This window comes from Cetorhinus maximus, unplaced genomic scaffold (genome assembly GCF_964194155.1).
Source record: "Cetorhinus maximus unplaced genomic scaffold, sCetMax3.hap1.1 HAP1_SCAFFOLD_768, whole genome shotgun sequence".
NCBI classification, from domain to species: domain Eukaryota; kingdom Metazoa; phylum Chordata; class Chondrichthyes; order Lamniformes; family Cetorhinidae; genus Cetorhinus; species Cetorhinus maximus.
In genome coordinates this window covers 99,903-116,735 of record NW_027596710.1, presented here as the reverse complement: position 1 = coordinate 116,735, position 16,833 = coordinate 99,903, and the positions used below count along the sequence as shown (strand labels likewise).

The window sequence follows — 16,833 nt, the reverse complement described above, 5'->3', positions numbered from 1 at the left end:
AGCACATCTTTAAATTATCGACTCAGTGCTGGGAAATGGAATGATGGATACGGGGAAGTGAATTCGATGTTGGGATCTCATTGAGGGCTGCAATGTCATTTCAAATTAAACAAATTTCACCCTTAGAGTAAACACTAGACAAACAAGACTAGAGTCATTTAACTTGCAGCAGAGAAAGCAGCTGTTCACCAATTCTTGAACTTGAGCCGTTCAAGCCATAATTCATTTCACTTTTACTTCCCCGTGTACTTTTATACTCGATTTGAATTACATCGACAACACCAAATAGAGAAGTTAGCACTGAAAGAAGTCGAATTCAATGAATTTGAATCAAAAGCAGTAAATTTAAGCTTAAAAGCTGGTGTGTGTAACTCTTACCTGTGCACCCTCACGGGTTGACGGTATTCCAGAAAATATACAATGGTTAATGTACCCAAGGAACTCAGTGTACCAAGGGATGGCCTTTTCCCTAGATTCTGTCACGTGTGACTGAGCAGCCTGACTGACATGTTACATACTGCGACAATGGGCTATGGGCAATGGAGGTATGTCTGACTCATTATCACTTTATTATTAGCACACGGATAATAGTCACATTGACAATTGTCAAGGAATAACCCATGGAGGGTTTTGCATCGTCATAACCTGCAAGGTGAAAACTTAACATTTACTAAGCTGTACTCTTAAGATCCATTATAGTGCAATCTCGTTCATGTATACCAGGTAGTGCAAATAATTGAACAAGACCTTGGATAGGTTGGTTCTATAGGCCCTTGTTAGTTTGACAGACAGAGCTTCCAATATTCCCATTATTGTTAAGCAGCAATATAACTGTCTATTAACCATCACTGTGCTGCTGAGTCACCACGTGGTGTAAGTATCTGAATTTTCTCCCAGGTTTGAGACTGCATTCAGTTGCTTTGTTACAGGCATACTCTCTAGTTGACCATGAAGTTGGATATTGCCAAGGAAGTGCATTCATTGTGGGGCTGCTCCTCATGCAGGTTAGTGTGAATAATTTCTCCAGTGATGTACCAGGGTCAGCAATTCCTGCTGAACATTGTAATGGTATGGCGCTTGTGTCTAAGTATCTTAGTGTAAGGTCTCGACCCTTTCCCTGGTGTTTCAAGGATCAGCTTTGTTAGAGCAATCTTTTATTTCAGATATTTGATCCATATGGATTTCAGCAAAGCCTTTGACAAGGTCCCACATGGGAGACTTATAAAGAAGGCAAATGTGCATGGGATACAGGGTAATTTGATAAGGTGGATTCAAAATTGGCTTAGTTGCAGGAGACAGAGTGTGATGAGAGAAGGATGCTTTAGTGACTGGAAGCCAGTGTCCAGTGGCGTACCACAGGGATCTGTGCTCACCCTATTATTTGTCATTTATATAAATGACATAGATGACTATGTGGGAGGTAGGATTAGTAGGTTTGCGGATAACACAAAGATTGGCCGGGTGGTTAACGGTGAGGTTGAGTGTCTTGGGCTACAGGAAGATACAGATGGGATGGTCAAATGGGCAGGTAAGTGGCAGATGGAATTTAACCCTGAAAAGTGTGAGGTGATACACTTTGGAAGGAGTAATTTGACAAGGAAGTATTCAATGAACGGCATGACACTAGGAAGTTCTGAGGAACAAAGGGACCTTGCCGTGTGTGTCCATAGATCTCTGAAGGCAGAGGGGCATGTTAGTGGGGTGGTGAAAAAGGTATATGGGACACCTGCCTTTATCAATTGAGGCATAGATTACAAAAGTAAGGGGGTCATGTTGGAGTTGTATAGAACCTTGGTGAGGCCACAGCTGGAGTGCTGTGTGCAGTTCTGGTCGCCACATTATAGGAAGGATGTGATTTCACTGGAGGGGGTACAGAGGTGATTCACCAGGATGTTGCCTGGGATGAAACATTTAAGTTATGAAGAGAGGTTGGATAGACTTGGGTTGTTTTCGTTGGAACAGAGAAGACTGAGGGGTGACCTGATCGAGGTGTATAAGATTATGAGAGGCATGGACAGGGTGGATAGGGAGCAGCTGTTCCCCTTAGTTGAAGGGTCAGTTACGAGGGGACATAAGTTCAAGGTGAGGGGCAGGAGGTTTGGGGGGATGTGAGGAAAAATGTTTTACCCAGAGGGTGGTGACGGTCTGGAATGCACTGCCTGGGAGGGTGGTGGAGGTGGGTTGCCTCACATCCTTTAAAAAGTACCTGGATGAGCACTTGGCATGTCATAACATTCATGGCTATGGGCCAAGTGCTGGTAAATGCGATTAGGTAGAAAGGTCAGGTGTTTCTCATGTGTTGGTGCAGACTCGATGGGCCGAAGGGTCTTTTCTGCTCTGTGATTCACATAACCAGGTGTTCTGCACACAGGATGGAACTTGCTTTGTGCAGTATTAACCCAGTGAACAGGCCTTGACTGATGCTCCTGTATGAAAGCAGTGTGTAGAGTGTGTAATCCATCTAGCCCATTGAGATTAAACAAACAATCAGAAACTTGCCAGGTAGTCAGCCTAATTTTAGGGCATTATTATTCACAGCAGGCATCCTGTGAAAGATGCTGCCTGAACTACACCATCATAAAACTGAAATGCTGTCAAAGAGTAGTCGAATATTTATTCATTGACATTGTCAGGATGTAACAACCAGTTTTATGTGGATCTTTTAAAAATCTCATTCTAGGAGCCCTGTGAGTGCTCCAGGTGTTTATTCTGTTAAATGTTATACCAATCTTGTAGACCTAGTAATCCCATTTCAAATAGAGTAACAGAATAGCCTCAGGGGAAGAATTTAAAACCCACATTTTATTCTCGCCATAACTATTTCCCACAGCTCTTCCAAGGGATTGTGTAAAGAGCTGGAAGCTTCTTTTACACCTTCTGTATTTGCTTCTTTGACAATGAAATCTTCCTCAATAATCGCTGCTCTTTAGCCAATAGCCTTATGGTTTAATTTGAGCCTGTGCAGAAATGAAATTGTTTGCACGTTTTCCCGGTGCCTCGCCTGCAGCAAATTTCTCTTTCCTTTTATAGATGCCCGAGGAAGAAGCCTTTTGTGTGTTTGTGCGTTTGATGCAAGAATATCGATTGCGGGAGCTCTTCAAACCCAGTATGGCAGAGCTGGGACTCTGCATCTACCAGTTTGAGTACTTAATACAGGTAACCAGCTGATTCCTACAAAGCCAGGCGTTGCATTCGAGAGAATTGAGAGAGAAACACTTGGAGTAAACTGAGCAATCCTTGCTCACTCACAAAAGCTTGGAGGTATTTTTCAAGTAGCATTTTAAAGGAGGAAAGCCAAGTTCAGAAGCAGCGAAGTGTAAAGAGGGAATTCCAGAACTTGGAGCTGAGGCAACTGAAGGTCTGGCCACCAACGGCAGAGCATTAAAATCAGGAACGCACAAGGGAATTAGATGAAGACAGATATCTGAGGGCTGTGGGGTTGGAAGACATTGCAGAGGTAGAGAGGGACGAGACCACGAAGGGTGAGAATTTTACAGTCAAGGTTCAGGTCAGCGAGGACAGGGGTGATAGGGAAACGGGACTTGGCGTGAGTTGAGAGGCAGGCAGCAGAATTTTAGATGACCTCAAGTTTACGGTGGGTGGAACATGGGAGAGCAGCCAGGAGTGGGTTGGGATAGTCAATTCTAGAGTTAGTGAAGGCATCAATGAGGCTTTCCAAAGCAGATGAGCTGAGTTGGGGGTGAAGTCGGGCAATGTTGCAGAGGTGGAGATAGGTGGTCTTAGTGATGCAGGAATGAGAGGCTGGAAGTTCACTGCATGTGACACCAAAGCTGTGAACAAGACTGGCTTATTCTGAGACTGTTGCCAGGGTGAGGGATGGAGTTTGGAGCATGGACCAGAAACAATGGCTTCAGTCTTGCCAATGTTTAGTAGGAGGAAATAATGAATAATGAATGCCTGGAAGTGATTGCAAGCTATGTTAGAAATCTGAACTCCTAAATGAGATTAGATGTAAAATTACTGTAATGCGGTGCACCACAGAATGGATGTACGGGGCAATTGACTTCTGTTTTCTTCCTAACAAATTTATCCTTTCAAGCCCGCAGCAGGGTAGGATTACAAGACTGAATTGATAACTCCCAGTTATTTACAAGAGCCATAGAGTCAATTTACGGCACAGGAGGAGTTAATTTGGCCCATCTAGTCTATGCTGACTGTCCGTGGAGCACTCAGTCCCATTCCCCCGCTCTATTCCCCAAACCCTGCAAGTTTTTTTCCTTCAAATGCTCGTCCAATTTCCTTTTTGAAATAGTTCATTGTCCCTGTTTTAACCACACTTGTGAGCAGAGTTTTCTAGGTCATGACCACTCACTGTGTACAAAAGCTCTTCCTCTCGTTTCCCCGCATATCTTAGCCAAAACCTTAAACCTGTGCCCCCTAGTCCTTGCACTATCAGCTAATAAGGATCAGTTTTTTCTGACCTTAAGACACTTTTTATCCAATTAGACACTGACCCTCTTATTCCATGCATCACAATTTTGTTAACCAGTCTTTTATCTGGTACTTTTGTCAAAGGTTTTCTTAAAACCCATATAGCTGACAAACCATTGCATTCCCTTCATCAACCATCTCTGTTACTTCAAAGAATTCCGTTAGTTTGTCGAGCACAATCTGCCTTTTGCAAATCTGTGCTGGAACTTAATTAACCCAAACATCTCCAAGTGCCTTCAGTCACTAAAACCCTCCTCATAACTGATGTTGAATTGACTGGCCTGCAGTTGTCAGGACTGACCTTGCCTTTCTCCACTAAGGGTGTCACATTTGCCACACTCCAATTCTCTGGCACCTCACCCATATTAAGGGATGATTGGAAAATTATGGCAAGCCCTTTCTCTATCTCCACCTCCACTTCCTTTAGCAACCTGGGGTGCAAGCCGTCCAGATCAGATGACTTATCGACTCAAAATGTAGTCAGCCTATGCGATACCTCCTGTCTCTCAATTTTCACCCCATTCGTTACCTCTACCAATATTTTGTCAGCTTCCTCTTCTTTCATAAACACTAATGCAAAGTACTCATTAAGTATTCTAGCCTTACCCTGTGCCTCTGAGCATACATCACCCTTAGTGCCTTTCGGACCCACTCCATCTCCTACCCGGTGACTATTTATGTGCTACTGGAAGATTTTTGGGTTCCTTTTACGTTGACTGCCATTCTGTTCTCATACTCTCTCTTTGTCAGTCATATTTTCCTCTTCACTTCCCCTTAACCTATTGTATTTGATCTGTTTCTTGCTTGAAGAATTCACTTGACATGCATCATACACCCTCCTTCCTTTTTTGTTTCTTCGTTTTCTCTATATCTCTTGTCTTCCAAGGAGCCTGGGTTTTGGTTCCTGTGCCTTTCCCTCCTGTTGGAATGTACAAAGTCTGTGCCTGAAGCATCTCTTGCTGAAAGATCACCCATCGTTCTGTTACAGTTCTTTCTGTCTTTCTTTGGTTCCATTTTGCCTTGGCTGAATCCCTTCTGATCCCATTGAAAATAGCCTCTTTCAATTTAGATGTTCTACCTTACATTGCTTCTTGGTCTTTTGCATTACTAGTCTAAATCTTACGATATGATGATCACTCTTGCTCAAGTGTTCCCCCAGAGACATTTAGTCCACTTGGCCTGCCTCGTTTCCCAGCACCAGATTTTTTTTTAAAAATTAATTCACGGGATGTGGGCTTCGCTAGCTGGGCCAGCATTTATTGCCTATCCCTAGTTGCCCTTGAGAAGGTGGTAGTGAGCTGCCTTCTTGAACTGCTGCAGTCCATGTGGTGTAGGTACACCCACAGTGCTGTTAGGGAGGGAGTTCCAGGATTTTGTCCCAGCGACAGTGAAGGAACGGCGATATATTTCCAAGTCAGGATAGTGAGTGACTTGGAGGGGAACTTCCAGGTGATGGTGTTCCCATCTATCTGCTGCCCTTGTCCTTCTAGACGGCAGTGATTGTGAGCTTGGAAGGTACTGTCTAAGGAGCCTTGGTGAATTCCTGCAGTGTATCTTGTAGATGGTACGCAGTGGCGCTACTGTGTGTCGTGGTGGACGGAGTGAATGTTTGTGGATATGGTGCCAATCAAGCAGGATGCTTTGTCCTGGATGGTGTCAAGCTTCTCGAGTGTTTTGCAGCTTGCACTCATCCAGGCAAGTGGGGAGTATTCCATCACACTCCTGACTTGTGCCCTGTGGATGGTGAACAGGCTTTGAGGAGTCATGAGGTGAGTTACTCACTGCAGGATTCCTAGCCTCTAACCTGCTCTTGTAGCCACAGTATTTATATGGCTAGAACAGTTCAGTTTCTGGTCAATGGTAACCCCCCCCAGGATGTTGAAATTGGGGGATTCAGTGATGGTAATGCCATTGAACATCAAGGGGCGATGGTTAGACTCTCTCTCGTTGGAGATGGTCATTTCCTGGCACTTGTGTGGCACAAATGTTACTTGCCACTTGTCAACCCAAGCCTGGATATTGTTCAGGTCTTGCTGCATTTGGACATGGAGTGCTTCAGTATCTGAGGAGTCACGAATGGTGCTGAACATTGTGCAATCTTCAGCGAATATCCCCACTTCTGATCTTATGATGGAAGGAAGATCATTGATAAAGTAGCTGAACATGGTTGGGCTGAGGACACTACCCTGAGGAACTCCTGCAGTGATGTCCTGGAGCTGAGATGATTGACCTCCAACAACCTCAACCATCTTCCTTTATGCTAGGTATGACTCCAACCAGTGGAGAGTTTTCCCCTGATTCCCACTGACTCGAGTTTTGCTAGTGCTCCTTGATGCCACACTCGGTCAAATGTGGCCTTGATGTCAAGGGCAGTCACTCTCACCTCACCTCGGGAGTTCAGCTCTTTTGTCCATGTTTGAACCAAGGCTGTAATGAGGTCAGGAGCTGAGTGGTGTCAGTGAGCAGGTTATTGTTAAACAAGTGCCGCTTGATTGCACTTTTGATGACCCCTTTCATTACTTTACTGATGATGGAGAGTAGACTGATGGGGCGATAATTGGCCGGGTTGGCTTTGTCCTGCTTTTTGTGTACAGGCCATACCTGGGCAATTTTCCACATAGCCGGTTAGATGCCGGTGTTGTAGCTGTACTGGAAAAGCTTGGCTAGGGGTGCGGCAAGTTCTGGAGCACACGTCTTCAGTACTATTGCTGAAATATTGTCAGGGCCCATAGTCTTTGCAGTATCCAGTGCCTTCAGCCATTTCTTGATATCATATGGAGTGATTCAAATTGGCTGAAGACTGGCATCTGTGATGCTGGGGACCTCTGGAGGAGGCTGAGATGGACCATCCACTCGGCAGTTCTGGCTGACGGCCACAAGCTTATCTTTTGCACTGGTGTGACTGAGCTCCCCCATCATTGAGGATGGGATATTTGTGGAGCTGCTGCCTCCAGTGAGTTGTTTAATTGTCCCCCATCATTCTGGTTGTGGCAGGCCTGCAGAGCTTAGATCTGTTGGTTATGGGATCATTTAGCTATCACTTGCTGCTTGGCATGCAGGTAGTCCTGTGTTATAGCTTCACCAGGTCAACACCTCATTTTTAGGTCTGCCTGTTGCTGCTCCTGGCATGCCCTCCTGCACTCTTCATTGAATGATGTTCTTGATGGCAATGGTAGAGTGGGGGATATGTCAAGCAATGAGGTTATGGATTGTGGTTGAGTACAATTCTGTTGCTGCTGGTAGCCCACAGCCTCTCATGGATGCCCAGCTAGATCTGTTCGAAACCTATCCCATTTAGCACAGTGACAGTGCCACACAACATGATGGAGATGGGACGTCGACTGTGCAGTAGTCACTCCTACCGACACTGTCATGGACAGATGCATCTGCGGCAGGCAGGTTGGTGAGGATGAGATCAAGTATGTTTTTCCCTCTTGTTGGTTCCTTCACCACCTGCAGAAGACGCAGTCTAGCACCCATGTCCTTTAAGGCTTGGTCAGCCACACTTGGTAATGGAAATTGAATTCCCCCACCCAGAGTACATTCTGGCCCATGCCGCCCTCAGTGCTTCCTCCAAGTGGTGTTCAACTAAGCTAAGGGAGGGCGATGATTAGTGAATCAGATGGGTTTGATGGTCATCGTTAGACATTTTTATTGAATCCCGTATGCTGTGGCGGGATTCGAACCTGGGTCCCCAGAGCACTGACCTGGGTCTCCGGATTGTTAGTCCGACGACTATACCACTGCGCCATCGCCTCCCCTGCAACCATCCTGGTCAGGCCAAGAACATACTGGCCAAGGAAGTTCTCCTGTTCACATGTCAGAAATTCCTTCCCCTCTTTACCCTTTACTCCAGCATTATCCCAGTTGATATTTGGGTAATTGAAGCTCCCTAGTATCACTACACGATAGTTCATGTATATCTCTGTGATTTCCCTGCAGATTTAATCCTCTATCTCTCTCTCTTTTTGGGCGCCTTCAGAATAGCCCCAGTAGCGTGATCTGTACCCTTGTTGCTTCTCAACTTGAATCAAATCGGTTCTGCCCTTGCCCTGTGAAGGATATCCTTTCTTTCTAATTCTACAATGTCTTCCATAATCAGTACTGCTCCACCTCCCTTGTTTTCCTTCCCTGTCTTTCCTGAGCATTTTATATCCATGTATATTGAGTGCCCAGTCCTCAGCATTTTTGAGCCATGTTTCTCTTGTTGCCACCACATCATATTCCTACACGGCTGTTTGTGCTTGTAGCTCACCAACCTTATTCACCAAAATATCTCAACTTTGTGCATTTACATACATGCATCGCAAACCTGTCTTTGTATTCCTGCTTCATCGTGCTCTCCTAATAGGGAAATACCCCATTCTCTGGTACAGTCCAACACTCCATTTATGCACCTTATTCATCTTTTCTGTTTCTATACGCTGGTGCCCATCCACCTGCCAATTTAGTTTAAATCCTCCCCAACCACACGAGTGAACTTCCCATCAGGGCAATGGTCCCAGTCCTGTTGAGGTGCACCTGTCCCTTTTTGACTAGGTTCCTCCTGCCCCAGTACCGGTCCCAATGTCCCAAGCCGTCCCTCCTGCACCATGCTTCAAGCCACGTACTGATCCTCCCTATCTTCCTATCTCTACTGTCACCAGCGCCTGGCACTGGGAGCAATCCAGAGATTAATTCTGTGATGGTACCCTCAGGGTCATACTTTCCAACATCTTCCCTAGCTTCTGAAAATCTGACCATAGAACCTCAATATCTGCCCCCTCTACTTGGTGACACTGATATGTGCCACAACTTGTGACTCCCTCCCTTCCCTTTGCAGAGTGTTCTGTCTCCTCTCTGTGATGTACTTTTCCCTGGCACCAGGGAGACGGCACAGCATGTGGAACTCATGATGACGAAACCTGGTCTGTCCCCCTAACTATAGAATCTCCTATGACAACTGCATTTCTACACTTTGCTGTCCCTTGCCCTCTGGTGCCATGATCTGACTGCACCTCTTTAAGGTATCGTCACTCCCAGCAGTCTCCAATCCCAAGTCCCAGTTTGAGAGCGGCGCACACCCCGAAGTCTCCACTTCCTGCCTCTTCCTGATGGCCGCCCGTCTCCAGTCCTGATCTCTCACTGCCTGTGTCGTGATCACCTCCTGGAACGTATGATCCTGGGAATTCTCATCCTCCCTCATGGTCCGCAGTGACTGCAGCCCCTCAAGCTTGGAAAACCTGGGCTCGAGCTCAAGCAGCTGGAACTCCTCCTCCACCCGTGGCCCCCCCAAGAATCATGTCCTGAAGTTCCCACACCGCGCAGGGATTGTAAGCAGCAGCTCTCAGCTGCCCATCCATGACTGAAGAAAAAATCCTCGATTACCTCTTTTACAATCTATTGAGTAAAATGTTTAAGTCATTAACTTTAATGAATGCCTCTAGACCTGCTCTGTGCCAATGCTTGGATTATTATTGTGACTGTTGCACGCACCCCGATTGAAATTGGTCGTTTCCTGACTCCGAGTTTAAGGAAGTGCCTTGCTGTCCTGTGACGTCACTCCCCGCTGCTTTGTGGAATGCACCATGGCAGGTCCACACTCCCCCTTCGCTCAGTCTCTCGCGCACGTGGCCCCCTTGGCCGGGTCCACTTTGGTTAAACGAGCATTGGCTGCAGAAGCCAGCAGGATCACATGGTTACCCAATGGGGAGAGTAATCACTCAGCACCCAATCCTGGCAGGATTTAACACGTGGTCAGGTTGTTTTGAATTTTATCTAAAACAGGAAGGGGATGAAAGTTGAAGGTAGGCGTGTTGCGTGTACAGATCACTTTTTTGGGGGTAGGATTGCAGAGAGAGGCTTTAGATTTCTTACACCATGTAGGGTAACAGAACGCTTAATCTGGAGTTTTCTGTAGTGCACAGAGGGAGTTGCTTAAACTGTGATACCTGAATATGAATGAAACTAATTAAGACACTGAATTAAATGTTCAGAAGTGAACAGTGCAGCTAATGGAGTGCAGCCTGTTCTCTTGCCCTCTTGTACTTGTCTAATCAAAGTGAGTGCTTGATGGAGCTTTACGTCTTATTGGCCATGTGCCATAGTTGGCATCTGGATATTTCTGCTTCCTTTCAGTTTACCAGTGCAGAATAAAAGGCTTTAAATTGCTACGTTGTGGTGTAGCATGTCTGGGAGCAGTTACAGAACATTGTGACCTATTAGGCGTCTCTGTAATTAGCAATGCATGAAACTCTTCAGATTTTCACCACTAGCCTGAATCTGAAGTGATGTGCTGTGGAAATGCACTACAAAATGGATCATGTTCACAGGGACGCGATGTACAAGCCTCTAGATGAGGGGGGAAAAACGTGCCCAACATAACCCTTACTTACCTGGCAGGGGAGAGACCATGATCGTGGTTCTGCCAGGGCAAGGTCGTGAAGCAAATGCTATAACCAATCGAACCCCATACCATGGGGTATCAAACACCGTCTGAGTCACGGTGAAGGACAGCGAAGGAGGAGAACCTATGAATCGGGCCTTCTTCGCCAGGAGGATCCTGTTGAAGGCGTGTGGATTTGAAGCTGCGGAGATCTACTCCCTGCAGCACTTCCCCAGCGCTGGATATTTCGACGTGAGCTTCAGGAATGTTGCTGCCTGCGTCAAGTTCCTGAAGGTGTTTGAGGAGAAGAGAGACCAGCCGGAGATGAAGATCCTGACGGTGGAGCCGCTCTTTGCTCTGCCGTTGCAACGGGACCGTGTGGTGACGGTGCATCTCTACAACCCCCACGTCCCTGTCATCGACGTGCTCACCTTCCTCACCAGGTACTTCGACAAGGTGGGGAGCTGCACCGAGGTTAGAGACGATTTGGGGATCTGGACAGGCAAACGCCAGTTTAAGGTCACGCTCAAGACCGATGGTCAGGGAGCCACCTTCCACCCTCCTTCCAGATTTGCTATCGGGGGAAGCCGTGGTTACCTTGTCTACGCTGGGCAACCCAAACTTTGTTGCTCATGTGGCAAGTCTGCTCATGCAGCGGCCAACTGCAGCGCCTCCCTCTGCAAGAACTGCAAACAGGAAGGGCACCAGACAAAGGACTGCAAACAGACTAAATGCTGCAACCTGTGTGGCGAGGCAGCTCAACTCTACAGGACCTGCCCCAAATGCTGCCTCACTTATGCACGGGCAGCCAAAGCCAACGAGGGGGAAGCAGGGAAATGCTTCATGTCACTACTACCAAGGACACTTGCAACACTCCAACCACCATGGCCCCCAGTGAGAACAACGGGACAAAGGAGGACACAGAGAGAGACAAGGTGGAGGAAAAGATTGAGGCAACAGACAGCCGATCAACAGCACTGCCCCCTGAACCTCCCACTCCTCAGGAGAGCAAATCAATGGAGGAGGAGGAAGCAGTGGAAAATCAGCAGGGGGAAGTAGCAGCTGGTCGGGAGGAAACGACTCTCGTTCCTCCGGCCTGGGTATTCTGCTGCGGGGAGGCAACTTCACCGTCTCCGAGGTTAAGGAGGTGGTGGGCGGGCGCCTCCTCGTAGCAGACGTCATGTACAAGAATGCTCCACTCCGGTTAATTAACGTGTACACCCCGGCACAAAAGGCCGAGCGGCTGGAGGTTTTTCAGCAAGTCCCACTGCTGCTGGCGACCTCCAGGCCGGTCATTCTGGGCGGTGACTTCAACTGCATCATCGATGTGGCTGGACGATCCAGCAGGGCCGACAGCAGATTGGACGCTACGTCCAGATCCCTGATGGAAACAGTTAAGGATGCCAAGCTGCACAACGTCTTCAGCAACCCTGCAGACGGAGCGCAGCGTAGGTACACCTGGTCGCGGCCAGACGGGTCCATCCGTTCCAGGATATATTTGCTGTTTGTGTCCCGAGCGTTCGCAGTCAGATCCACCGATGTCAAGCCAGTGTTCTTCTCTGACCACTGCCTCCTACTGGCTGACTGTCACTTAAAGGAAGACCAGAGGGTGGGCAGGGGGGCATGGAAGCTAAACGTGCAACTGCTGACCCCAGAGAACATTGAGGAGCTCAAGAGGGTTTTCAAAGGTTGGAGAACCGTGAAACCCCTCTTTGAGTCCCTGACACACTGGTGGGAAGTGATCAAGGGAAACATCAAGAGGTTTTTCATCCTCAAAGGCACCCAGAAAGCTAGAAAGGAACAGAGGGAAATGTCTCGACTCCAGAAAAACATGCAGAATCTGCTCCGGCTGCAGTCGATGGGGGTCGATGTCAAGGAGGAACTCCAAGAGGTGAAGAGCCAGCAAGCCTCGCTCTTTGCCTCGGAGGCCTCCAAGATCATCTTCCGTTCCAGAGTCCGCTCCGTGGAGCAGGATGAGACGTGCTCACGTTTCTTCTTCCAAAAGGTACACAGAGAGCGCTCTGTGATCAGCAGCCTGAAGGGAGAAGACAGCTCAGTAAAGTCATCGCAGTCCGACATTTTGAGGATCAGCAAATCCTTTTATGCCAGATTGTATGACGTGAAGCCCACAGACAGCATGGCCTCCCAGTCCTTCCTGTCCTCTATCACGGAGGTCTTGGATCAGGAGAAGGCCTTTGACAGAATATCGCACACCTACATGGTGGATGTGCTCTCCAAACTGTAGTTTGGGGAGGGAATTTGAAATTGGATCCAACTGCTCTACACTAACATCAGTAGCGCAGTCTCAATCAATGGGTGGGAAACAGATCGTTTTCCGATTAAATCTGGAGTCAGGCAGGGCTGTCCTCTCTCCCCTGTCCTGTTTGTGTGTTGCATAGAACCCTTTGCCGAGTCCATCAGGAAGGATCCGGGCATAAGAGGAGTGATGATCCCAGGCAGTGGAGGCACTCAGATCAAAGCCTCCCTGTACATGGACGATGTCGCCGTCTTCTGCTCGGATCCGCTGTCGGTGCGCAGACTGATCCACATCTGCGACCAGTTCGAATTGGCCTCGGAAGCCAAGGTAAATCGTGGGAAGAGCGTGGCCATGTTCTTTGGGAACTGGGCTGACCGATCCTTTGTCCCCTACACCGTCAGGGCTGACAGCTTGAAGGTGCTGGGGATATGGTTCGGAGGGACCGGGGCATGCGTTAGAAACTGGAAGGTACGAGTGTCTATGGTGAAATGAAAACTGGGCATGTGGGAGCGACGCTCCCTCTCCATTGCGGGTAAGGACCTGGTCATCAGGTGTGAGGCACTCTCGCTGTTGCTGTACGTGGCACAGGTCTGGCCCATTCCAGACACCTGCACGATGGCGATCACCCGAGCCACCTTTAACTTTATCTGGAGGTCGAAAATGGATCGTGTCTGCAAGGACGCGATGTACAAGCCTCTAGATAAAGGGGGAAAAAACGTGCCTAACATCGCCCTCATACTGATGGCCAACTTTGTGTGTGGCTGCATCAAGCGGTGCGTAGACCGTCAGTACGCAAACACCAAGTGTCACTACGTGCTGAGGTTCTACCTGTCCCCGGTGTTGCGAAGGATGGGTCTGGCCACGCTGCCGCGGAACGCTCCAAGTAGTTGGACCGTGCCGTACCACCTGTCCCTGGTGGAAAAATTTATGCAGAGAAACACCTATGACCACAAATCCATCAGGCAGTGGTCGGCACGTAACGTCTTAGAGGCCCTGCGGGAAAAGGAGAGGGTGGACCCTGTGGGATGGTTTCCCGAGCAGACTGTTATTTGGCAGAATGCCTCAACGCCAGAACTTTCCAACAAGCACCAAGACGTGACTTGGCTGGTGGTGAGAAAGGCCCTCCCCGTCAGATCCTTCCTACACGCCAGGAGTCTCACCCACTCTGCACGTTGCCCTCGAGGTGGCTGTGGTGGGGAAGAGACCGTTGTTCACCTCCTTGTAGATTGTGCCTTTGCAAAGAAGGTCTGGAGAGAGATGCAGTGGTTGCTGTCGAGGTTCGTCCTGAGCAGTTCTGTGACACAGGACTCTGTGCTCTACGGGCTGTTCCCAGGGGGACACACTGAGACAAACATCAACTGCAGCTGGAGGATCATCAACTCGGTGAATGACGCTCTTTGGTCTGCCCGAAACTTGTTGGTCTTCCAGCGCAAAGAGTTGTCCCCGACCGAGTGTTGCAGACTGGCACATTCCAAAGTCCAGGACTACGTGCTGAGGGACGCACTAAAGCTTGGGGCAGCTGCCGCAAAGGCGCAATGGGGAAGGGTCACTGTCTAAGACCTTTCTGCCAGGGCACCGAGGGACTGGGAAATGTTTAAATCCCCTCGGGCTGTACAGCTCAAATGAATGTCTGCAAATGATTGTAATATTCATTGTTTGTACTTATGCACCTGGTGATACATGTTGTAAAAGCTGAATCTGATTGTACCTTTGTGATGGTGATTTTGAAGTGGTTTGAAATGTTGTTCCAGATATTTTATGAATAAAGTATATTTTTCCAAAAAATAGTCAGTCCGACATTACAGGGACTGTTCAGCTGCACAGTGTAGATTAACCAGCCAGTCCGACATTACAGGGAATGTTCAGCTGCACAGTGTACATTAACCAGCCAGTCCGACATTACAGGAAATGTTCAGCTGCACAGTGTACATTAACCAGCCAGTCTGACATTACAGGGAATGTTCAGCTGCACAGTATACATTAACCAGCCAGTCTGACATTACAGGGACTGTTCAGCTGCACAGTGTACATTAACCAGCCAGTCTGACATTACAGGGACTGTTCAGCTGCACAGTGTCCATTAACCAGCCAGTCTGACATTACAGGGACTGTTCAGCTGCACAGTGTACATTAACCAGCCAGTCCGACATTACTGGGAATGTTCAGCTGCACAGTGTACATTAACCAGCCAGTCCGACATTCCAGGGAATGTTCAGCTTGTTACAAAGAACATGCTCCAGTTCCACATCATCAAAGACAAACTGTGCACTATATGATTGTGCTGTTGGGCTGGAGCAGTTTCAGTGAATTCTGAAGACTGCTAGCTATAAAGACGCTAACATTTATTTTCACATATTCACAGATTAAGGAGAACATTCTTACAAGCTTCTGACCATACTTGCTTTCCTTTCACTTCAGATTGTCCCAGAATCTCACATCACATGAGAAAGTCACTTCCTTCTCTGACATCACAGACTATTACAGTTAACCCTTTATGGGACTGAGTCTAACATACTCCATTGTACCACATTCACTCCAAGATGCAAAGACTGAGGACACCTGAAAAGATGGACAAGACTCCTGAATAAAAGGAATAGGGGCAGAGTGTAATATTAATACAAGCTCCCTGCTTATAGCAGCCATTTGGGATGATGATCCCTCAAATGAAACTACTACGAGGTTAAGAAGCACACAATATAAGGCCAGTGGAAATCACTGGACATTGTTGCACTTTGGGTGGGATTTATACCTTTTCTTTCAAGTCAGCGACGCCCCCCTGCAAATCGCCCACCTTCTGAGACACCTCCTTCTTTGCATGTAGTTCAGATTGGAAAGAGCTGGGCAGTTCCAGTTCTTGTTGCTGTGTAAAAATCATTTAAACTAAAAGTCACGAAATAGCTAACCCCAGAATTTCTTTGTGCTTCTTGTCTTGAAATGTATTCGCTGGAACATTTTCTCCAGAACAATCTTATGAGAGTGAGAGATTTGAAATTACAAAACAAATTCTTTCACCAATGACACACCATAAACCTCACTACTCAGTGAAATCAAACGGAGGGAGCTCGGGCTGTGACTTGGTTGGAGTTCCCGAGTCTTGGTGAATATACAATTTAGAATTTCGAAACAATCTGGAGACAAAGTTAATGAGGCAACTTTTAAACGAGGCTAAAATTGAATTTTCAGGTTCCCAAAACTTCTTCCTGAAGCTTCGTCCTGATCTGGTTCAGTTCTTCAGTCGTTCTGGTGATCGCTGTCTTCAGCCTTTGGTTTTCCTCACTTACCTGATCCAGTCGTTCCTGCAGATGGACACATTTCATTATTAAAAGTAACTGTGGATACACAACAGGAAACAGAGCTCTGCTTCAGGTAGGTGCATAATTCCAAGCAGTCAGGCCCGGCAGTCAGAGAGGCTGATGGGTGAAAACCAGAAACACGAGTCCTGGCAGGAACCAAACAGGCTGTCTTTAATTTAACCGAGGACGGTTTGGAGAAAGTTCTCACACATCCAGGTTCTGATGTCAGTAATTGTTGCTGTCACACTAGCTGTTCTCTGTGACTTTGATGAATGGGGTCCCGGTGCTGTGAGAGACAGGGCGGGAGATTAGAGGGTTTCAAATAAGGATCAGTGGGAGGGGTGACAGCATAGGTGAGAGACAGCAATATCTTCCAAGATTGGAGAAAAATCTGGAGATTGGGCAGCAGCTGCAGAGAGAGTGTGAACGGGTTAAGTGTGCATTTCTTAAGGAGTGAGTGTCAATGG

General features: G+C 47.5%; 1 protein-coding gene across 1 annotated transcript in view; it reads left to right on the top strand.

Annotated features, from left to right (window-relative positions):
- Positions 1–16,833, top strand: part of LOC144674719 (EVI5-like protein) — an 82,908-nt gene that overhangs the window by 13,716 nt on the left and 52,359 nt on the right. The window contains exons 4-6 of the mRNA XM_078535941.1: positions 930–1,004; positions 3,031–3,156; positions 16,257–16,439. Of these exons, the coding sequence (XP_078392067.1) occupies positions 930–1,004; positions 3,031–3,156; positions 16,257–16,277 (222 nt within the window). The 3' untranslated portion in view covers positions 16,278–16,439. The remainder of the gene's footprint in view (positions 1–929; positions 1,005–3,030; positions 3,157–16,256; positions 16,440–16,833) is intronic.